The 20039-nt window shown below is 44.5% G+C and overlaps 1 protein-coding gene across 2 annotated transcripts in view; it reads left to right on the top strand.

The window, feature by feature from the left end:
* ESRP1 (epithelial splicing regulatory protein 1) overlaps positions 1-19478 on the top strand; it is a 36806-nt gene extending 17328 nt beyond the window's left edge. Inside the window, exons 8-15 of one of the 2 annotated variants that reach the window (XM_081013863.1) lie at positions 578-710; positions 800-842; positions 4539-4840; positions 7169-7387; positions 9062-9260; positions 14331-14499; positions 16553-16658; positions 18224-19478. In XM_081013863.1, the coding sequence (XP_080869989.1) occupies positions 578-710; positions 800-842; positions 4539-4840; positions 7169-7387; positions 9062-9260; positions 14331-14499; positions 16553-16643 (1156 nt within the window). In that variant the 3' untranslated portion in view covers positions 16644-16658; positions 18224-19478. The remainder of the gene's footprint in view (positions 1-577; positions 711-799; positions 843-4538; positions 4841-7168; positions 7388-9061; positions 9261-14330; positions 14500-16552; positions 16659-18223) is intronic. The other variant, XM_081013864.1, reaches the window with a different exon arrangement.
* The last annotated feature ends 561 nt before the right edge of the window (positions 19479-20039 follow it).

The following is a 20039-nucleotide window of genomic DNA, read 5'->3' as shown; positions in this document are numbered from 1 at the left end:
AATAAACAGCACTTTAGCCTCCTGTTTGTTCCTTTGCAAAGACCTCTTTACCTGACATCTGGTGTGGGGCTGGCAGGAATGTTTGGCGGACCCTTCTCAGACATCCTCTTTTCATATTCCCATGATTCATATGCATGAATAAAAAATATCCTTGTCTGTACTTCCTTGAATTAATTATTTTTTAAAAACTTTGCAGTAAGAGAACCCATATTCTATAGCAGGAGTGAGTAGCTGAATTCTCAGTCTGTATACAATTATGTAATCATCTTGCTTTTTAGGGTAGGGTTTTTTAAAAGTGCACACTATTGATTAAAAAGGTGCTTAATAAATAAATAAATAAATACTGAGTATTTTCAAAATGCCAGTAGTGGGAACATTTCAGAAGTGAAGGACTTTGCTGCTGAGGTTCACATGCAAGTAGCTACTCCTGCAAGTAGCTACTCCTGCTTTCAAAAGGGAGGTGTGAATGCACCTAAGAACACCCAGTGCTGCTTGCCTTTGATTTATGTAAGTGCTGGTTTTGCAAGGTGAGACATAATGCTTACGGCTGCCTCTGTTTGCTGCCTTAACTCTTTAGAGGAGGGGCCGCACTTTGCCTCAACGCACAAGGCAGGAGGAACGGAGAAGCTCTTGTCAGGTTTGTCAGTGAGGAGCACCGAGATCTGGCGTTGCAAAGACACAAGCATCACATGGGGAACCGGTACATTGAGGTATGTTGCTCAGGCTCCAAAATTGGTGTTTGGATTAAATGGTATGGAGGGCTTCTCCCAGCATAATCATTTCCCTTTCCATTTCTCAGGTGTACAAAGCGACTGGGGAGGACTTCTTGAAAATTGCTGGAGGTAATTGTTCTTTAATCTGGTGATGGGTGTTTTTTTATGGTAGGGTTTTTAAGTATGAATTTACTATTCTGTACACTACTTTGACATTTTATGATATAAAGCAGTATATAAATGTTTTTTGCTTTGCTTATTTATTGCATTTATATCCCACCTTTTCCTCCAAGGAGCTCCAGGTGGCATACATGGTTGTCCCCCTCCGTGTCGTCATCCTCTCATTGACCCTGTGAGGTCTGTTAGGCTGAGAGGCTGTGACTGGCTCAAGGTGTGAGTTGCATGGCTGAGTAGGGATTTGAACCCTGGTCACCCTTGTCTTACACTCCCAACTACTATGTCACACAGGCTACCTAGCATGTTATTACATGGTCAAATGAAACTGCCCTATGGAGCTGAACGTTTTGTCTATCCAGCCAAATCCCTGGGCCAGATCTCTCTCTGCCATTAAGCTTCCAGAGTGGTCTGAGGGACAGCCTCCCTGCCCCCTCAGATCAGGTATTCTCTCTTTGGAGGTGCAAGGAGGTGCATTTTATATAACTTGGCACTGATCCAGAGGGCACCAGTCATATTTTGAGAATGTGCAGTAAGGTAATGTTCCAGGGCCGTGGTGGTGCTGTGGTCTAAACCACCGAGCCTCTTGGGCTTGCCGATTGTAAGGTCAGTGGTTCGAATCCGCATGACGAGGTGAGCTCCTGTTCCTCTGTCCCAGTTCCTGCCAATCTAGCAATTCAAAAGCATACCAGCGTGAGTAGATAAATAGGTACCACTGCGGCAGGAAGGTAAATGGCGTTTCCATGTGCTCTGGTTTCCATCAAGGTGTTCCGTTGCGCCAGAAGCGGTTTAGTCATGCTGGCCACATGACCCGGAAAGCTGTCTGTGGACAAACACCGGCTCCCTCGGCCTGAAAGCAAGATGAGCACCGCAACCCCATAGTCGCTTTTGACTGGACTTAACCATCCAGGGGTCCTTTAACATTTTACCTATAGTAATGTGGCTTCAAAAAGAATGGGGCACTTTTGGCACACTGGCCAACATAATACAGTGGTACCTTGGGTTACAAACACTTTGGGTTACAAACTCCGCTAAGTAGTACCTCAGGTTGAGAACTTTGCCACAGGATGAGAACGGAAATCGCGCTCCGGCGACAGTGGGAGGCCCCATTAGCAAAAGCGTGCCTCAGGTTAAGAATGGTTGCAGGTTAAGAACGGACCTCCAGAATGAATTAAGTTCGTAACCCGAGGTACCACTGTTTCTGTGTCGGTTTATTGAGGAGGGGTTGTTGTGGGAATTATTGCTTGCTTGTTGTTTTGTTAAGTATTTTCTGTTTACATGCTGTAAACCGCTCTTTGACCTTCAGATGAAGGGTGGTATATTATTATTATTTATCAAAAATAATAATAGACTGGCATAAAATTGGGTGTGGAGAGAGCAGCCAGGAAGGTCTCAGCTATTCAGACGCTACCAATGCAGTGTAGATGGGACTTTCATTCTACAACAGTAATGTAGGAACTGGGCTTTAACGCAGAACTATTCAGTTGCAAGTATGAAGTGGCTGGGCCTCAAGCTCTCCTTGCCCTGCCATTGTCATGCAACTCTGGCTGTACTTTTTCTAAGCTCCCTGCGTAATTTGGAACCCCGATCACCCAGGGAGCGAACATGGGTGCAGCAGGTTCCCCATTGCAGATGCTTTTTATGAATGTTGAAGCCAGAAGGAGCCACGTGAGAATAGGGAGTCAGTTAAAAGTGTGGCCCTGCAGATCCTCACATGGCAGGCCTGTATTTGCCATGACCTTGCAGCTGTTTGGATACTGGGGGAAGACAAAGTGAAGGATCTGATAATACATCATCGGAGGTTACAGAAATTGCTTCACTATGGAGTTAGGTGCAATAAGCTTTCAGGTGCCGCTGAATGCTGCTTGGATATGGCTTGTGCAGTAGCGTGATTTATGAGAAAGAGGTCTGCTTCCTGCTGTTGAGAGAAAGTTCTGGTGCAGGCCCAGTTTTGCAAGATTTTATCTGGGTGTGATCATGCTATTATAGCCTTTGATCATGTCACTATAGCTTTATGTCTTTGTAGATGAAGGGCTGTACCAAGACAGGATGTTGGCTCATCTGTTGCGTAGAGCGGGGATGTGGAGCCTGTGGCCCTGCAGATGTTGCTGGACTACAGCTCCCCTCATCTTTGACCTTTGGCCATCCTGGGGGTTGCGTTGTACCTAGAGAGTTGACTGAGGACCTTCTGTCTGCAGATTGCGTGCTCTGCCCCTGATCTATGGTGCATTCTCAAAGCTCCTTGGCACGAACAGTTAGCATTCTTAAAAGTAATAAGATTTCCACACACCCACAATTGGGGGAGGCAGGAGGGACTAGCTGCCATTCAGAATGCTGACTAATTATAGAAAAAATACCATAACTGCAACAATCTTTATGGGAAACTCCCCTCCTGATCTGCTACATATTTCAAAAAGTTGCTTGTTTGAATTTGGAAACCTTTGAAGATATCGCAACCAAATTTCGTGGGGTGGTTCCTGAGATCAAGGAGCAGGCTTTCATCCACACTTGGATGCAACTGGACACCATTTCACGTTGCAGTGGCTGAACAAACCTTTCAAAACAGCACTGATTCTAGCCACCTGATTTCAAAATGGCACTGGGTTGTTTCTTCTTCTTCTTCAAATTCCCAAGCAGCCTTGTACCTGGCATTGCTAATAGGCCAAAAAAAAAAAAAAAAAGTGATTGTAGACTCTTTGGGGCAAAGGCCAGTCCCCTTGCATTTATAAGGCACTCCGTACACTGATAGGGCAATAAAAATAGCTTCTAGATTTGGAAGCTTAGCATTTCAAAAGCATTGCGTGCAGGCTCCGAAAAACTAAACAAATCCCACACGTTGCCTCAGGTAAGGGTGGACCTCGCAAACAGCTAAAGGAATTTCATTGCCAGACTTGTCGGGGTGTGTCCCTTGTGGTGGTATTTCTGGCTGTTGTATAGAAGTAAAGAAACTTCCATCCACCTCATACACTGAAGGGCACCCTTCTCCCAGTCGTAGAGAATGCTGGGAACTGTTCCCTCACAGAGCTACAGTTGCCAGCACCTTTACAACCTGCAGTTCTCATGATTCTCCCTGACAGGTAAAGTGGCACTGGCGTGCTTTAAATGTATGTTGTAGATGTGAGTCTTCTTAAAATGAGCACAGGCCACACAGGGAGAGGAGTTGCTACATTACATTTCATTATTGATTGATTTAATTTATATACCGCCCTATACCCGGAGGTCTAAGGGAAGTTCACAGAAAAGATCACAATATATAAAATCAAAATAACCCAAATAACACCCCCCCCCAAGAGCCACATTTTAAAAGGGTATAGGATGTCCATCAGGTCAATCAAAGGCCTGGTTAAAAAGGAATGTTTTTGCCTGGCACCTAAAGGTGTATAGTGAAGGCACCAGGTGAACCTCCCTGGGAAGAGGATTCCACTGATAAGGAGCCACCACAGAGAAGGCCTGTTCTCGTGTAGCCACCCTCCAGGCCTCTCGAGAAGGAGGCACGTGAAGGAGGGCCTCAGAAGATGATCTCAGGGTCTGGGTAGGTTCATATGGAACAAGGCGGTCCTTGAGATATTGCGGTCTTGAGCCCATTTTACTCTGTCCTATCTGTGGGAAACGAACAACTATCTCAACTTCTAACTTCCTTGGTTCTTCAAGGCACGTCCAATGAAGTGGCTCAGTTCCTTTCAAAAGAGAACCAAGTGATCCTTCGTATGCGCGGCCTCCCGTTCAACGTCACCACCGATGAAGTGTTGGCATTCTTTGGTCAGCACTGTCCCGTGACGGGTGGAAAAGAAGGGATCCTTTTCGTGACGTATCCTGACAGTAGGCCGACAGGGGATGCGTTTGTGTTGTTTGCCTGTGAGGAATATGCACAGAATGCGCTAAAGAAACACAAGGACTTGTTGGGCAAAAGGTACATAGAGCTCTTCAGGAGTACAGCTGCTGAGGTCCAGCAGGTGAGTTAAGGACTTGATTTAATGTCATAAAAGGAATCTGTTGGGAAACTGAAGTTTTGTGGGACGGAGGAAGTTATAGCAGGAGTCCATTCAGTGTTGGGTCCAGGGCCAATACAAGATTATTTACTGTTTTATTTCATAAAATTTCTACATTGTTTGATTGTATAACAATTTGGGTATTTCTGAGCTTCCAACTGTCAAGAGGTATTCAGGAGATGAGTAACTATATAGCCTGCAGAAGACATCTGAAGGCAGGGAAGCTTTTTAATGTTTAATGTTTTATTTATATATAATATGTTGGAAGCTGCCCAGGGTGGCTGGGGCAAATAATACATTTGTACAAATAATACATGACGATGTCAGCTTTTTAAGTCTTGCTCAGAATTGCGCATTCAGATCCCGGCTGCAACATCTCTGAGCCAATGGGCTGTAGCTTGAGAGAAGACGCATGATCCAAGAATGCAGAATTACAAAAGTGATGACTGGAAAGTGTGTTTGTAGTGTACCAGTAACTCATTCAGTAGTCCCTTTCTGTTTTCATTCTAACAAATGGGAGCGGGAATGTTACGGTTGGAGTGCAGTGGATCACAGCAGAGCGTTTTTCAGAGGCCAATTCCACTACCATCCTTGCAAACTTTTTAAATTGCCAGGGAGCCATTCCTCTTTTACAGTTTAAAACCTTTAAAAGGCCTGGTGGTGCTGGTGAGGCTGGAGAATGCTTGCCTGATGGTTCACCAAGCCCAGTCCCTCCTTACCACCCTTCCTTGGTCCCTTTTGGGATCCACCACCCTCACAAGCACCCTTGGCAGGGTTGCAGGGGAGGGCCTTCTCAGTGGCTGCTCCTCGACTTTGGAACTCCTTCCCTAGAGAAGTCAGGCTGGCTCTTTCCTTGTTGCCCTTCAGCCAGCAGGTGAGGACCGTCTTATTCCGAAGGCTTTTGGGAGCAGACGGCTTTTAATGAAAGGGCTGGTGCTGTGCAGCTTCTATTGTTATTACCTGTTTTTTATAGATTTTTAAAATATGGTTTTAATTATATTAATGTTTAATTGGTTTTTATTTATTCCCCCCTAATGTTTTTAGCTCTTCTTATTTTATCTGTAAGCCACCTTGAGTTGCTGTCAGTGGGAAAAGTCAGGGTACAAACAAACACACACACACACACACACACACACACACACACACACAGCCATATGAATAATAAAATAATAAAATGAATAATAAAATGGTTGTTATTATTCTTATATGGGCCTCATGCTGGAAGGATGAGGCAGATCATTATTGCGTGCAAATGTATAGTTTGCCCTTCTGCCCTAAAGGGAGCCCAGGGCGGTTCACACCAATAAAATCACATGAACACAAATTAAAACGCTCATCTACTAGTACTACAGTCGGCAGTTTAAAAGCAGCAGTATAAAACCTTCGCCAGGCTACTGTCTCAAATGGCAGGCCTAACTCGGGTGGGCTGAGAGTGATGCCTCTGTGCTGCTCTCTGCTGTCATTATTTGGGGATGCAGCATGAGACGTGCAATATGCAGCCTATACCTTCTGCCGGTTCACGAATGGAAGAGTCCTTTCATAATCATAATTTATTATTTACACCCCGCCCATCTGGCTGGGTTTCCCCAGCCACTCTGGACGGCTCTCAACAGAATATTAAAAACACGATAAAACACCAAACATTTAAAAATTCCCTAAACAGGGCTGCCTTCAGATGTCTGCTAAAAGTCAGATAGTTGTTGATTTCCTTGACATCTGGTGGGAGGGTGTTCCACAGGGTGGGTGCCACTACCGAGAAGGCCCTCTGCCTGGTTTCTGTAGCTTTGCTTCTCGCAGTGAAGGAACCGCCAGAAGGCCCTCGGCGCTGGACCTCAGTGTCCGGGCTGAACGATGGGGGTGGAGACGCTCCTTCAGGGACACTGGGCCAAGGCCATTTAGGGCTTTCAAGGTCAGCACCAACACTTTGAATTGTGCTTGGAAATGTACTTGGAGCCCAATGTAGGTCTTTCAGAACTGCTGTTATATGGTCTTGGCGGCTGCTCCCAGTCACCAGTCTAGCTGCTGAATTCAAGAGTACAGGATCTTCTGGTGTGCCTTGGGATTCCTCCTGCCAGTAAGAAGCCACCTCTTCTTTTTTCTCTTGGCCTCTTTGTACCCCATACACCAGCTGCCTACTCAGAGGAGTGATCAGGCATGAGCTGTCTTACTTTGCTTTTAGTTAAATGGGAACTTAACAATGCTAACAAAATACAATGTGACGGTGCAGGCTATAGTCCGAAATACAGGGAAGCCACTCGGCTGTTAACATATTTTTATTTTATTTTATTGCAGGTACTGAACAGATACTCATCTGTGCCTCTCATTCCTCTCCCCGCTCCGCCCATCCTCCCTGTACTACCTCAGCAATTTGTACCTCCCACCAGTGTCAGAGACTGCATACGGCTGCGGGGGCTTCCGTATGCCGCCACTATAGAAGACATTCTGGGTTTCCTAGGGGAGTTCTCTGGAGATATCAGGACTCATGGGGTTCACATGGTATTAAATCACCAGGTAAGTGGAGAGGACAATCCCATTTTTCTCACAAGGGCGCAGTAGCAGTGGGGAGCCTCTAGCCTAATCGGGCCCACCAGGCCTCTCCACTTGGTGCTCTTTGAGGCCATTTCAGCCAAGCCACTCTCACCTCCCTATGCCTATAAGTTTGGAAGATGTGTGACCGAGCCAAATAGGGGTTTTTTTTTCAGATGCTGATGATCAGCTGATGTGGGGGGCTTGCAAAGCACTGTGCAGTGAGGCTCCCAGTTCCCCCCTGCTGCTGTATAGGACCCCCTTCCTGTGTGTTCTTGGCTTTTATAAAGGGTTGTCCTCAGAGAACTAAATAGTGGTGAACTCTGCCGTGGCTCGCGGCTCCTATGTATTATTATTATTATTATTTATTTATTGAACTAAAAAGGAACACTTTTGCCTGGCACTTAAAGGTGTATAATGAAGTTGACAGGCGAACCTCCCTGGGGAGAGCATTTCACAGACGGGGAGCCACTGCAGAGAAGGCCCGTTCTCTTTTTTTCTTTCCAAAAATTTTTATTGATTTTAACAGATAAAACATACAAAAGAAAACACAACAATAGTACAAGAAAAAAAATAGAAACATATTCTTTCAAAAGTTCGTTTTAAATTTTATTGTTAACTGACTTCCTCAAATCCCCTCTAACTGAATTTCATTGTATCACCTTGTAACAGTTCTTCAAAATCATCTTACTACTACAATTAACTCCTTCAATTCACTATCTTCATCTCTTTTCTTATTGACTTAGCTCCATATTAATATACAACATTCTTATTCTAGTTCTTGGCCTGTTTGGTATTTTCAAGTATTTTCTACTTATCTTATATTACAATATTTAACTAAATAGTCTTTAAATTTCTTCCAGTCTTCTTGGTATTCCTCTTCTTTCTGATCGCGGATTCTTCCAGTCAGGTCTGCTAGCTCCAAAAACTCCAACATCTTCATCTGCCATTCTTCTACCGTTGGCATTTCTTGAGATTTCCAATTTTTAGCAGTCTTGCCACTGTGAGAAGGCCCGTTCTCATGTTGCCACCCCCTGAACCTCTCGAGGAGGGGCACACGAAGGAGGGCCTCAGAAGATGATCTGAGGGTCCGGATAGGTTCATATGGAAAGAGGCAGTCCTTGAGGCAGAATTCACGGCACGTCAAAATTTGTACCTCCCACCTCGTTATGATGCTAACTGGGCACTACTCCTGCAGCCCTTGGTTGTGCCACAGCTGTTCTACACTGGTCGCATGATTATGGGATGGAGTTGTACAGTTGACTTGCTTTCTCGGGTGCCTAGCAACAGCCAGCGATGTTTCCCGGCTACTGCTTGTCGATGTAGAGATGGGTTTGGGTTTCACATTGACTACAAGCCTGGCTCGGAAAGATGTCCTGCAATTATTTATCCTAGGATGTAACATGAACTGTTTTAATCTGTGCTCTTCAAAATAACTTCCTGGTACATAGGAACTCTGTCGGACTGTTGCCCAACAGGCATATTGCTGCTTTACAGCAAGGAATAAAAGTTGTACCTTTCCTCCACTATTGAAACATAACAGCTGCTAGGTGAAACTTAGAAGAGCTATCATCTCGGATGATTTTTTCTTTTAAAAATTGAGTAAATCCTTTTGTCTTGATGCTGCAGCCTCTCACCTTTCTCCTTTTCCCCTTTTAGGGTCGTCCCTCCGGAGACGCTTTTATCCAGATGAAATCTTCAGACCGAGCATTTATGGCTGCTCAGAAGTGCCATAAGAAAACCATGAAGGACAGATATGTCGAAGTCTTTCAGTGTTCTGCAGAGGAGATGAACTTTGTATTAATGGGGGGCACTTTAAATCGAAATGGCTTATCCCCACCACCATGTAAGTTACCATGTAAGTTTAGCTTGGGTCTTGGCGCTACTTTCTGCTGTACGCTGGTAGGTGTCGGAGCTTCTTTCACCCATTCTGTTTTTGTGTTCCTCTCTTGGAAGGGATCAGCGTGTGTGGGGTCTGGAATGCAAAGCTTTTCCCATCTGAAATCGGTAGCAGCCTTTGATTTTTGTTCTCCCTTTTGGCTGTGGACTACTGTGATTTGGATAGTGATTGGCTTCTTTACTCTCGCTTTTCTGCTGACCCACACCTTCCTACCCCCACACCTTCTGGAGTTTAATTTGCACTGGGCAAGTGTTGATTTCGAGCACTTCAGCTCAGAATTGCAGGATCATGTTTTAAACCAGGGGTCCCCAACCTGTGGCCCATGGGCCAGAAGTGGCCACCGAGGCCGTTTAACCAGCCCACAAGCCGCCCCTGAACTCAGTCGCCCGCTTGGCGAGTCCCCGTGTGCTGCTCTAAACCAGCACAGCGCGGGGACTCTCTTCCATGGCTCCAGAAATTGCATCTGCGCATGTCCGCGGCGCTGGAAATCGCTTCTGCACATGCCCAGATGCACGAAAATCATTTCTGCGCAGGCACGATTTTCGGTGTCTGGGCATGCGCAGAAGCAATTACCACCATCGTGCTGTGCTGGTCAGGCCCATGGAGGATCTCTGCGGGAGTGATCTGGCTCATGCCTTGCCGGCTCCTGTTTTAAACTGACTGGCAGCAGAAGCCAATATCAAATATGGGTACCTGGAAATGCAGAGGAGCATGTACAGGGCATTTCGTTACATCAAAGTTAGCCAAAATTCATGATGGGTTGTTAGGGAACAAAGAGCTTTTAGCTCAGATGGGTGAGACCTATGTATTCTGGCTGACATAGTAAAATACTACAAGTATGTGTATTTCAGTATATTTACGCTTAAGAACCTCAGAAGGTATAGGTGACTATTTTCAATAGTCACAGCCTTGGTGAGAGAGGTAGTTAATTTAACATGGAGTCCAGGAGTGCATCCTAATGACATGTGACATGGGTGATTTGCCGGTAGTCACATCTGATCATAACTGTTCTACGTCAGGCTGAAAGTGGAATAGCATCTTAACTTCCAGAATCCAAATGGTGCTCAAGTGGGCAGTTCCTCAGTCCCAAATGACTTTCAGGTGTGGTGACTTTCATTGGGACCACTGAGTACAAGGTGCGGGGAGAGAGAAATCCTCCCTTCTCTCTGCACTCCGGATCCGGCCCAATCACCTTCTAAATCCAGCCCGCAGATGGTCTGGGAATGAGCACGTTTTTACATGAGTAGAATGTGTCCTTTTATTTAAAATGCATCTCTGGGTTATCTGTGGGGCATAGGAATTCCTTCATTGTCCCCCCAAAATATAGTTAGGCTCCCAACAAGGTCTGAGGAACAGTGGACCAGCCCCTGCTGGAAAGTTTGCTGACCCCTGGTCTAATCACTATGTCGATTAGATGCCCCATTCAGAAATGAGTGAACAAAGCCTGGTTATTCCACTATCAATGGCCAGTGAGAAGCTTCCAAGTTGAGTTTAGTCCAATATTTCTCCCTCTGTTCACATTCACAGAGTAGTTGCGCCTGGTAAAAGTCTCCCAGGTGTATTGATCGGTTGATCTTGGACTAGCTTCTGTTTGCTCTGCAAAGTAAAACATAAAGCGAAAAAGCTGTGTCAAAAGAAATCCAGATTTGGAAGCCAGCAATACTGGCTTGTTTTGCTTAATTCCCATTTGACCAGCTCGTGATCGTCACTAGGGAGTTACTTGGGGAGGAGATGGACTCCAAATGCCCTGAGCCTGATCCAGCCCTCAGTAGATCTGTTGCCCCTGCAGGCGTCTTCCTTCCTGTTTGATTTTATTACCTGAAAGCCTTCTGTACCCTTAACTCCTAACCATCAGTAGTGTGAAAAAGAAGCTGAGTGGGACTCTGAGAAGCAGGAAGGGCCCCTTCCTCCTTGTGCAGTGTCTCCTCCACCCCTTCTCCACTGAGGATGCAAACTGCAAACTGGCACAGGTGTCATCACAAAAACTGATGCCAGAAAGATATGCCACAGATCCTCCAGGGATTTGGGGTCTGGGCAGGGGGAGAAATTTGCACAGGACAAACGCTTTTCTCAGCTAGCAAGGAAATGCCAATTAAGTTGAATTAAAACTAATATTTACAGCAGGGATGGCAAACATGGTGTCTTCCAGATATTGATGGACCACAACTCCCATTGCCCCAGGCAATCTGACCAATGGTCAGGGAATGATGGAAGTTGTATTTCAGCAACCTTTGGAGGGGATACCATGTTTGCTACCCCTGCTGTACAGTATACAGTCATACCTTGAAGTCGAAAGGAATCCATTTCGGAAATCTGTTTGACTTCCAAAACGTTCGGAAACCAAAGCGCGGCTTCTGATTGGCTGCAGGAGGCTCCTGCAGCCCAGTTGGAAGCCGTGTCGGATGTTCGGCTTCCAAAAATAGTTCACAAACCGGAACACTCACTTCCAGGTTTGCGACGTTCGGGAGCCAAAACGTTTGAGAACTAAGCTGTTCGAAAACCAAGGTATGACTGTATTGTTATGCCTACCTGCTCAGATGTAAGCCCTACTGAGCTCAATGAGGCTTACTCTCGCCAATAAGGTAGCATCTGCAGGGTGAAATATGTCCAGCTTCTTTCTTTGTTCCCCTCCCTCTCTCCCCCACCCGCTTTGGCCAGAGTGAAGTTGAGTGTCACCTGCTTGGGGAGGGGGAAGGCTCTCTGCTGGAACTGAGAATGCAGAATGTCTTTAAGGCAGGAAAGAAGCTTGCACAGGTCAAGTTTGTGTGGATTGTGAAATGATTTGTCAGGTGACTTCAGTGGGTGACTAGAATTACCTGCTAGTTCTGGGAGGAAGACTAGCCAAATTTGTAATGGCCTAAGCTTTTGCGGACTCAAGCCTACTTCATCAGATGCATCTTTGATTTGTTTTTGCTGTAAGAAGCTAACAACTACAACTCCACAAATTATTTTGCATTTCAAAAGCCATCTTGAGGGCAGCATTCTCTTGTCCGTCTGTTCTCAGGATTCTTGTCCAAAGGAAGCTTATCAGCTTGTGCTCTCTTAGCTTTCAGGAGGTCAGTTAAGACTTGGCTCTTTTATAAAGTGTTGGCATGGAAAGGTTGTAGCTCAGTGGCAGAGCACCTGCTTGGTGTGCAGAAGGCCTAAGGTTCAATCCCTGGCATATCCAGGTAGGCCTGGGAGAGACATCTGCCTGAAACCTTGGAAAGTCACTGGTTGTCAGTGTTGACAGCCAGTACTCAGCTAGATGTAGCTAATGGTTTGACTCAATATAAGGCAGCTTCCTATGTTTGTTGGATACTGGTGAATTGAGCAGTACTTCCATTTTTATTGGGTTGTATTGGTTTGGCTTTATTATTATGGGTTTTCATGTTATATATGGAATTTTAATTTCTATAAGCTGCCTTGGGGGTTCTGCCAGGGCCATAAAACAGAGTGTAAACATTAATATCAGGGCAGAGACCTTTGAAAACACATTCTTTCTAGAAAGGCTTTGATCCTGACTTATTCCTTTTAGAAGTTAAACACTCCATACTTCAGTATATGCCAGTCTCAAAAACAAGGAAAGCATTAAGTCTGGAAGAGGATGGTGGAACACATTTTTCATCCTCATTGTTGAGAACAGGACTATAATATGCAGACAGAGCTCCTTTTTCTGTATTGTGTATCTTCTACTAATCCTGCAGCTTGACATGAGATAACATCCACTTCAAATGGGTGTAGTTTGGGTCAGTGTTTGGTCCCAAATTCCCAACATGTCAGCTACTTAGGTTTGTGTCTGATTTAGGAATAGCCCAAACTAAACGTGCAATAAGATTTTGGAGGCAGACCAGTGTTCAGACAGAATAACTCTTTGAGTAATCTTTCTTTATGTATAAAGTTGGCGTTCACAGGGGCTAGTTTGGTTGTAATGCTAAACGTGGTTCAGCACTATGAGAACAAACCTACCACTCCTTGGGCTTCCATGCTCTCCCCTCAGCTCGCCTAGCCACAGGGGGGAGTCTGGAAGATCTCGCTTCCATTTTACCAACCACAGCCTGCCTTGCCATCTGGTTAAACTTAACTGGTTAGTAGAAATAAATCTCCAAACCATAGTTTGTGAAACTGGCTGGTTTTTGCTAACCATGGTTTTAAGTTTAGGGTTCATGCAGCATTCTAAACTAATCTAATCTTAAATAGCCCCAACCACCATGACTACTAGCGGTCAGATGATGGGAGTTTATAATCCAAAACATTTGGAAGGAAACCTGCACTAAATGATCAGGCAGGATTCTCCCTAGGCCATACCTCTCACCACCTCTGCGCCCTCTTTGAGTGTGTGATTGGTTAAATTGTTTTTTTAGATTTTTGGATCTGAATACTTCTTTCCAATGAAGGCCGCAATGTGACTCAACAGATTAAGAACAGTGGTCAGCAAGAAGTATGGCCTTTTTGTGTATGTGTCAATTAGTGCATCTTTTCCTAGAAGTGTAGAAGGATGTGTGTGGCGCTGTGGTCTAAACCACTGAGCCTCTTGGGCTTGCCGATCAGAAGGTCAGTGGTTCGAATCCCCGCAACGGAGTGAGCTCCTGTTGCTCTGTCCCAGCTTCTGCCAACCTAGCAGTTCGAAAGCATGCCAGTGCAAGTAGATAAATAGGTACCCCTGCAGCGGGAAGGTAAACGGTGTTTCCATGCACTCTGATTTCCGTCACGGTGTCCCGTTGCACCAGAAGTGGTTCAGTCATGCAAGCCACATGACCCGGAAAGCTGTCTGTGGACAAACACTGGCTCCCTCAGCCTGAAAGCGAGATGAGTGCCGCAACCCCATAGTCTCCTATGACTGGACTTAACTGTCTAGGGGTCCTTTACCTTTACCTCCTAGAAGTGTGAGGGCAAAATATAGCTTGTGGTATAATTGCATCTTTCTGCTGTGAAATGACCACCTGGATCCGGGAGTGTAGCCTGGCCTTAATCATGCTTTGTGCTTTTAAAAAAGGTTGCGCGCAGAAGCACTGACCTTCTTCATCTCTGTCTTGTTCTGTCGTTTAGGCATGTCTCCTCCTTCCTACTCCTTCCCTGCTCCTGCGGCAGTTATCCCGACGGACGCAGCACTCTACCAGCCCTCCATGCTCCTCAATCCACGGACACTTCAACCTTCTACAGCATATTATCCAGCTGGCACTCAGCTCTTTATGAATTACACAGCATATTACCCTAGGTAAGCAAAACGCCAAAAAAGAGAGCGTGAGGGACAGACTTCTTTTGTAGCGGAATATAGCAAGCTATGAACATGCTATGTTGCAGCAAAACAAGCTGTTGCTTATCACTGATCAGGATGCATTATGGATTGCTGCTGTTGTGTTACGGGTAGGCAGAGTGAGTTTGGGCTTATGACCTGAGTGAAATGTTTTACCAGTTGGAAAGGATGTTGACCTGTCTTAAAATAACACTGACTTGGATCCTAAGTGGCTTTCTTGTTCGTGCAAGGAAAGGGTTTGTGTGTGTGTGTCTGCAATTTCTGTCAACTCCCTTCTTGATCTGCAAATTAAGAGAGACTAAGGTTGCAATTTTGTGCACTGGCATTTCCTAAAACTATGGGTCTCCAGATGTTGTTGACCCCACATCATAACAACCAGCCACAGCCCTATGGTTGAGGATGAGGGAAGCTGTAGTCCTTTAACATCTGGGAACCCAAGTTTGGAGAAAGATTGCTGTACACGCACACTTACCTGAGCGTATGTCCCAGATAACTCAATCAGACATATATGAGTACAGAGCACCTGTAATTGGTCAGAAATTATGTACAAGGGTGCATTGCACTAAAGCAAGGGTAGCCAGTATGGTCCTCCAGATGTTCTATTCTGTAACTCCCATCAACCCCGACTACTGGCCATGCTGAGTAAAGCTGATGCAGTAGACTGGCTACCGTACTGTTTTCCAGACTTGGGTCTCCAGCTGGTTTTGGACTACAGCTCCCATCATCCCTAGCTAGCAAGGACCACTGGTCAGGGATGATGGGAATTGTAGTCCAAAACACTACAATTGGGAAACACTGGACTACCCCCATACTATTTAGTAAATGGACTTTTGGAACCACCTAGCGGGGAATATCTGAATATTTACTCTGTGCGTTGGCAGCTAGTCTAGCAGTGACGGGGGGTGGGCATGTGCCACAGGCATTCCCCTTGGAAATTTAATGGAGCCTAGCAGGGTTAGAGGGGATGAGCCCCAGAGAGCAGCATAAAGGAAAAGGAAGTCCAGAAACTCAGCATATCGGAGGAATGGAGGCTCATATGATGGTGGAGCTGTAGTAGTTCTTGAGCACTGGGAAAGGAGCTGGTTTGTGATCCTGGAAAATGTTCTGGCTGAGACAAGGATGAGGACAGAAGAAGGTATTGAAATAGAAGCCAAACCAAACCCGAAGTCTTTTGGGGAATATTCCAGTACCCAGTTAGGCTGTGACTCCTGAGGTCCTGAACTTTCTTATGGAGTTGTATTTTTAAGTTCACGTTCGGTACAGGCTGTTCACTAAAACTCCGCTGAGACAGAAATATTGTAAAATTAATGAATGTTAGAATGATGTTGGATAGAAATTAAGTGGTTTCCAGCTGTAATGCTTTAAGGGAATATGAAAAAAGGGTTATAAATAGGTAAAAATCTAATGCTATTATTTTTAAGATCAAGGATTAGGATAATTAAAGAGGGTAAGGATTTGCTGAACCAACAGATTGAAGTGGAATACAAAAAAGGGAGGTATGAGGAGGTCCGGGAAACAAGCTAAAGGAAAATAAGTAATGGAAAATCTGGGTGTTTTTAACCATTTTTATTTTGTATTTTTTTTTTCATTTTTATTGTAATATTTTAAAAAAATCTTAATAAATATCTTATATATATATAAAAAAAACTCCACTGAGAGCCTGACCTGAGTAACCAAGCACATCTGGAAAAGGTTGCTATCTAATCAATCTTCTCTACAATAATCGTGATTAATAGAAATCCATGTGTACCTTGGGGTCTTTATTCAAGCCCACCGGATGCAGGGGGGTAAAACTGTGAACATTTGATAGCAATTGCCATTTTGTGATTGCTGAAAGCCTTCTCTGGAATCCAACTTTTACTTAACTGTAAATGTTAAACAGACACTAGGAATCAAGTAATAGTGCTAGCAGACAATAGACACACCTTATGCTCTTTATGGGATGATGTTACAAGCTATGCTTTGTGTTAACAACTGTTCCCCTTGCAACACATATTAATTGTAATTTTTATAGTATGCAGCAGAGAATGGATCTGTACACACAGATGAATCGGCCAGGTCAGTGCCCAAAGAACGGATTTGTCTTCAAAGGTCCAAGCAGTTAGATTTTCCTAACAAAGGTAAGGTTCAGCAACATCTTCTCCCAAATGCACAATGTACGCACTGAACTTTGGGAGGAGCTATTTGGGGAGTGGGTGCTTACAATTACCCCCAGATCTTTTTCCTTCCTCCTTCCCTTCATTCCCCTCCATGTCCTTCCAAGCCTTTTGAAGCCAGGATCGGCAGCTAAAATAGTCCTACATTGCCATTTCCAGGTGTTGAGGGGCGGCACAGTGCTTTAGTAGCTGACTGCCCTTGTGCGCATGCCCAGCTTGTGGTTACATGCTTGGCATATTGTGTTTAAGGCTGCATCTGTTCATGCTCAGCTTATTGTGTTTAAGGGTAGCTGTTGCCTGAATCCATCTATTGAGGGACAGCCCTCACATGGTAATGAACTGGTAGATTGGGGCCGGCAGGGTGGAGTCTGTTTAAGACTATAAGCAAAATGAATTTCAGCGCTAGTTTACAGAACTCTCAGAGCTTGGGTGTAACCGATGCCTCCCTTTCCATGGAAACGCAGGTTGCAGCCATAGCAAAGGTGACATTTTTCCATCTCCGCCATATTAAGCAGTTGGTCCCTTACCTTTCTCACCCTGATCCTGGCCACAGTGATCCATGCGACGGTCACCTCCAGGCTTGATTATTGTAACTCGCTCTATGCAGAGCTGCCCTTGAAGCTGACCCAGAAACTCCAGCGGGTGCAGAATGCCGCGGCGAGGCTCCTTACGGGGTCCTTGCCACGGGATCACATTCATCCAGTGCTTTACCAACTGCACTGGCTCCCAGTGGAGTACAGGGTCAGGTTTAAGGTGCTAGTTTTGACCTTTAAAGCCCTATGCGGCCTAGGACCCTCTCTTGGTATGCCCCGCGGAGGACCTTAAGGCCCACAAATGACAACACTTTGGAGGTCCCAAGTTGCAAGGTGGTTAGATTGGTCTAAACTAGGGCCAGGGCCTTTTTGGTACTGGCCCTGACATGGTGGAACACTCTGTCACAAGAGACTAGGGCCCTGCAGGACCTGACATCTTTCTGCAGGGCCTGCAAGACAGAGCTGTTCCACCTGGTCTTTGGTTTGGACTCAGTCTGACCCTTACGTTTCCCTCCCCTTATGGTTTTGATCTATGGGCTACTATTAAAATGAGACTGCATTTTAAATTACCGTATTTTTTGCTCTATAAGACTCACTTTTTCCCTCCTAAAAAGTAAGGGGAAATGTGTGTGCGTCTTATGGAGCAAATGCAGGCTGCACAGATATCCCAGAAGCCAGAACAGCAAGAGGGATTGCTGCTTTCACTGCGCAGAGATCCCTCTTGCTGTTCTGGCTTCTGAGATTCAGAATATTTTTTTTCTTGTTTTCCTCCTTCAAAAACTAGGTGCGTCTTGTGGTCTGGTGCGTCTTATAGAGCAAAAAATACGGTGTATTTTAACCCGTATTTTAAATTGGTTCCCCCCCCCCCATTATGTTTTTATTATAATTTTACTGGTGTTAGCAGCCCTGAGCCCAGCTCTGGCCAGGGAGAGCTGGGTATAAATAAAAAATTATTATTATTATTATTTATTATTATTATTTGCCTGTTTCTTTTAGGCTCCACTTAAACTTCCTGCACAACTTCAGCCAACCAAATGCCGGTCCCTCTGACTTCACTCCTAATTCTACAGTGGCTGAACCCTTCTAGCACATGGGAAGTTTCCACTGTCTTGGATATCTACCTGTCATTTTGTGTTTTCGTGGTGTTTTCTAATTATTATTTGGAAACAAAAACTAGGCATATGCACAGTTGGCCATAGGGATGCTTCTCTCCCTCCGCACACCCCAGGTGCAAGCTTGCCATTTAAAGTTTCTGGGACATTCACTACTTTGATAGCACAGTTGCCAAATTCACAAGGGAGGGATATTGCTGAATGTTTTCTTTGCCCTGGCATTCAAAGTGTTAAATTCACCTGTCACACAAAGGGTCCTCCTTGAGATTAAATCACTATAAAAACAAAACAAAAACCCAAATTGTTAAAAAAAATATCATGACAAAACCAACCTTTCATTTTTATTTGCACACAAAATTATTATTTTTATATATCCATAAAATAAAGGCTTCTTAAGACCTTGGGATTGTGCCTTTGGGGTTTTTTTTATATATATATAAAGAATTGTTTGCTTTGTGTTTGTATATATTTATTTGTTTAAAAAACTGGATTCTAGCCAGGCTTACTTGACAGTCTAGATTTGGTTAAGAATGTGAAATGCAATACTTTGAGGGAGAAAATGCTGTAACATTTTTGTAAAATAGATTATATATTATTATATGCATATAAAGTATAAAATGTAAGGTTCTAAACTTGTATATTGCACATTTGGACTACTGTATATTTAAGTTACTGTCCCAGGATTATTTTAATGTGGGGGAATGAGGGTATTGTAACAATACACAAACCCTTCCATTCTTCTCTCATAAGATACAGAATTTAGAATTACTGGTATGATAATAAAATCTGACACTTGGAAATAATGGGAACACAATACTTGCTCACAGTGGTCTTGACTACGGAGGCAGTAATTAGACTGGATGGTATTGGAGGTTTATTGGAGATTATTGGGAGAATTGTAACCCAGAAACTCTCCTTTTAACTTTTAGTACCTGCCCCGTCTGCTGAGTTAAAAGAATGAATTGTTACCGAAAGCATTAAAAATAAAAAATAAAAACAGACCATATCACTGTTGTAGAAATGCATTTTTTTTGAGCTGCTCTACATGGGTTTTGTACCACCCTGCTATGTGGACGTTTTGCTCCTTGACTTACTTTGCATTTGCATCTTCTACAAGTATTAAAACTGTTTTAAATCCATTTGTGGACCCCTTGAGTTGCATTCTGTACGCACACCATTATTGCTTGATTATTACTGAATGTTGGTCACCTGCTCTCCCAGCAGAGCAGAATTGGCATTCTTCAATGGGGCTGGTTCTTGTAAAAGAAACAGCTGCAATCCCGAGCTGTGTGGAAATACTGTATTTTTCGCTCCATAAGATGCACCTGACCATAGGATGCAACTAGTTTTTAGAGGAGGAAAACAAGAAAAAAAAATATTCGGAACGAAACAGTGGATGTATGATTTTTGTGGTTCATGCTGTGGCCACAGACATGTGATTTGATGGTGAGTTTGGGGTAGCCCAATGCAAAAATCCTGAGAATCCATGTGGATCCGTGCTTTGTAACCACGTTTTTGCGCCATTGCATGATCTGAGCAATTCTGCCCCAGGGACCATGCATTCACTCCATAAGACGCATAGGCATTTCCCCTTACTTTTTAGGAAGAAAAAAGTGTGTCTTATGGAGCGAAAAATACGGTAGTTTCCCAAAGATCATTGCTCAATCAGGACCTTTTCCGCAAGATTTCCTGGCTGGCAC

Source organism: Podarcis pityusensis, assembly GCF_964106645.2.
Source record: "Podarcis pityusensis genome assembly, chromosome: 7".
Taxonomy (NCBI): domain Eukaryota; kingdom Metazoa; phylum Chordata; class Lepidosauria; order Squamata; family Lacertidae; genus Podarcis; species Podarcis pityusensis.
This window is presented reverse-complemented; position numbering and strand designations above follow the sequence as displayed.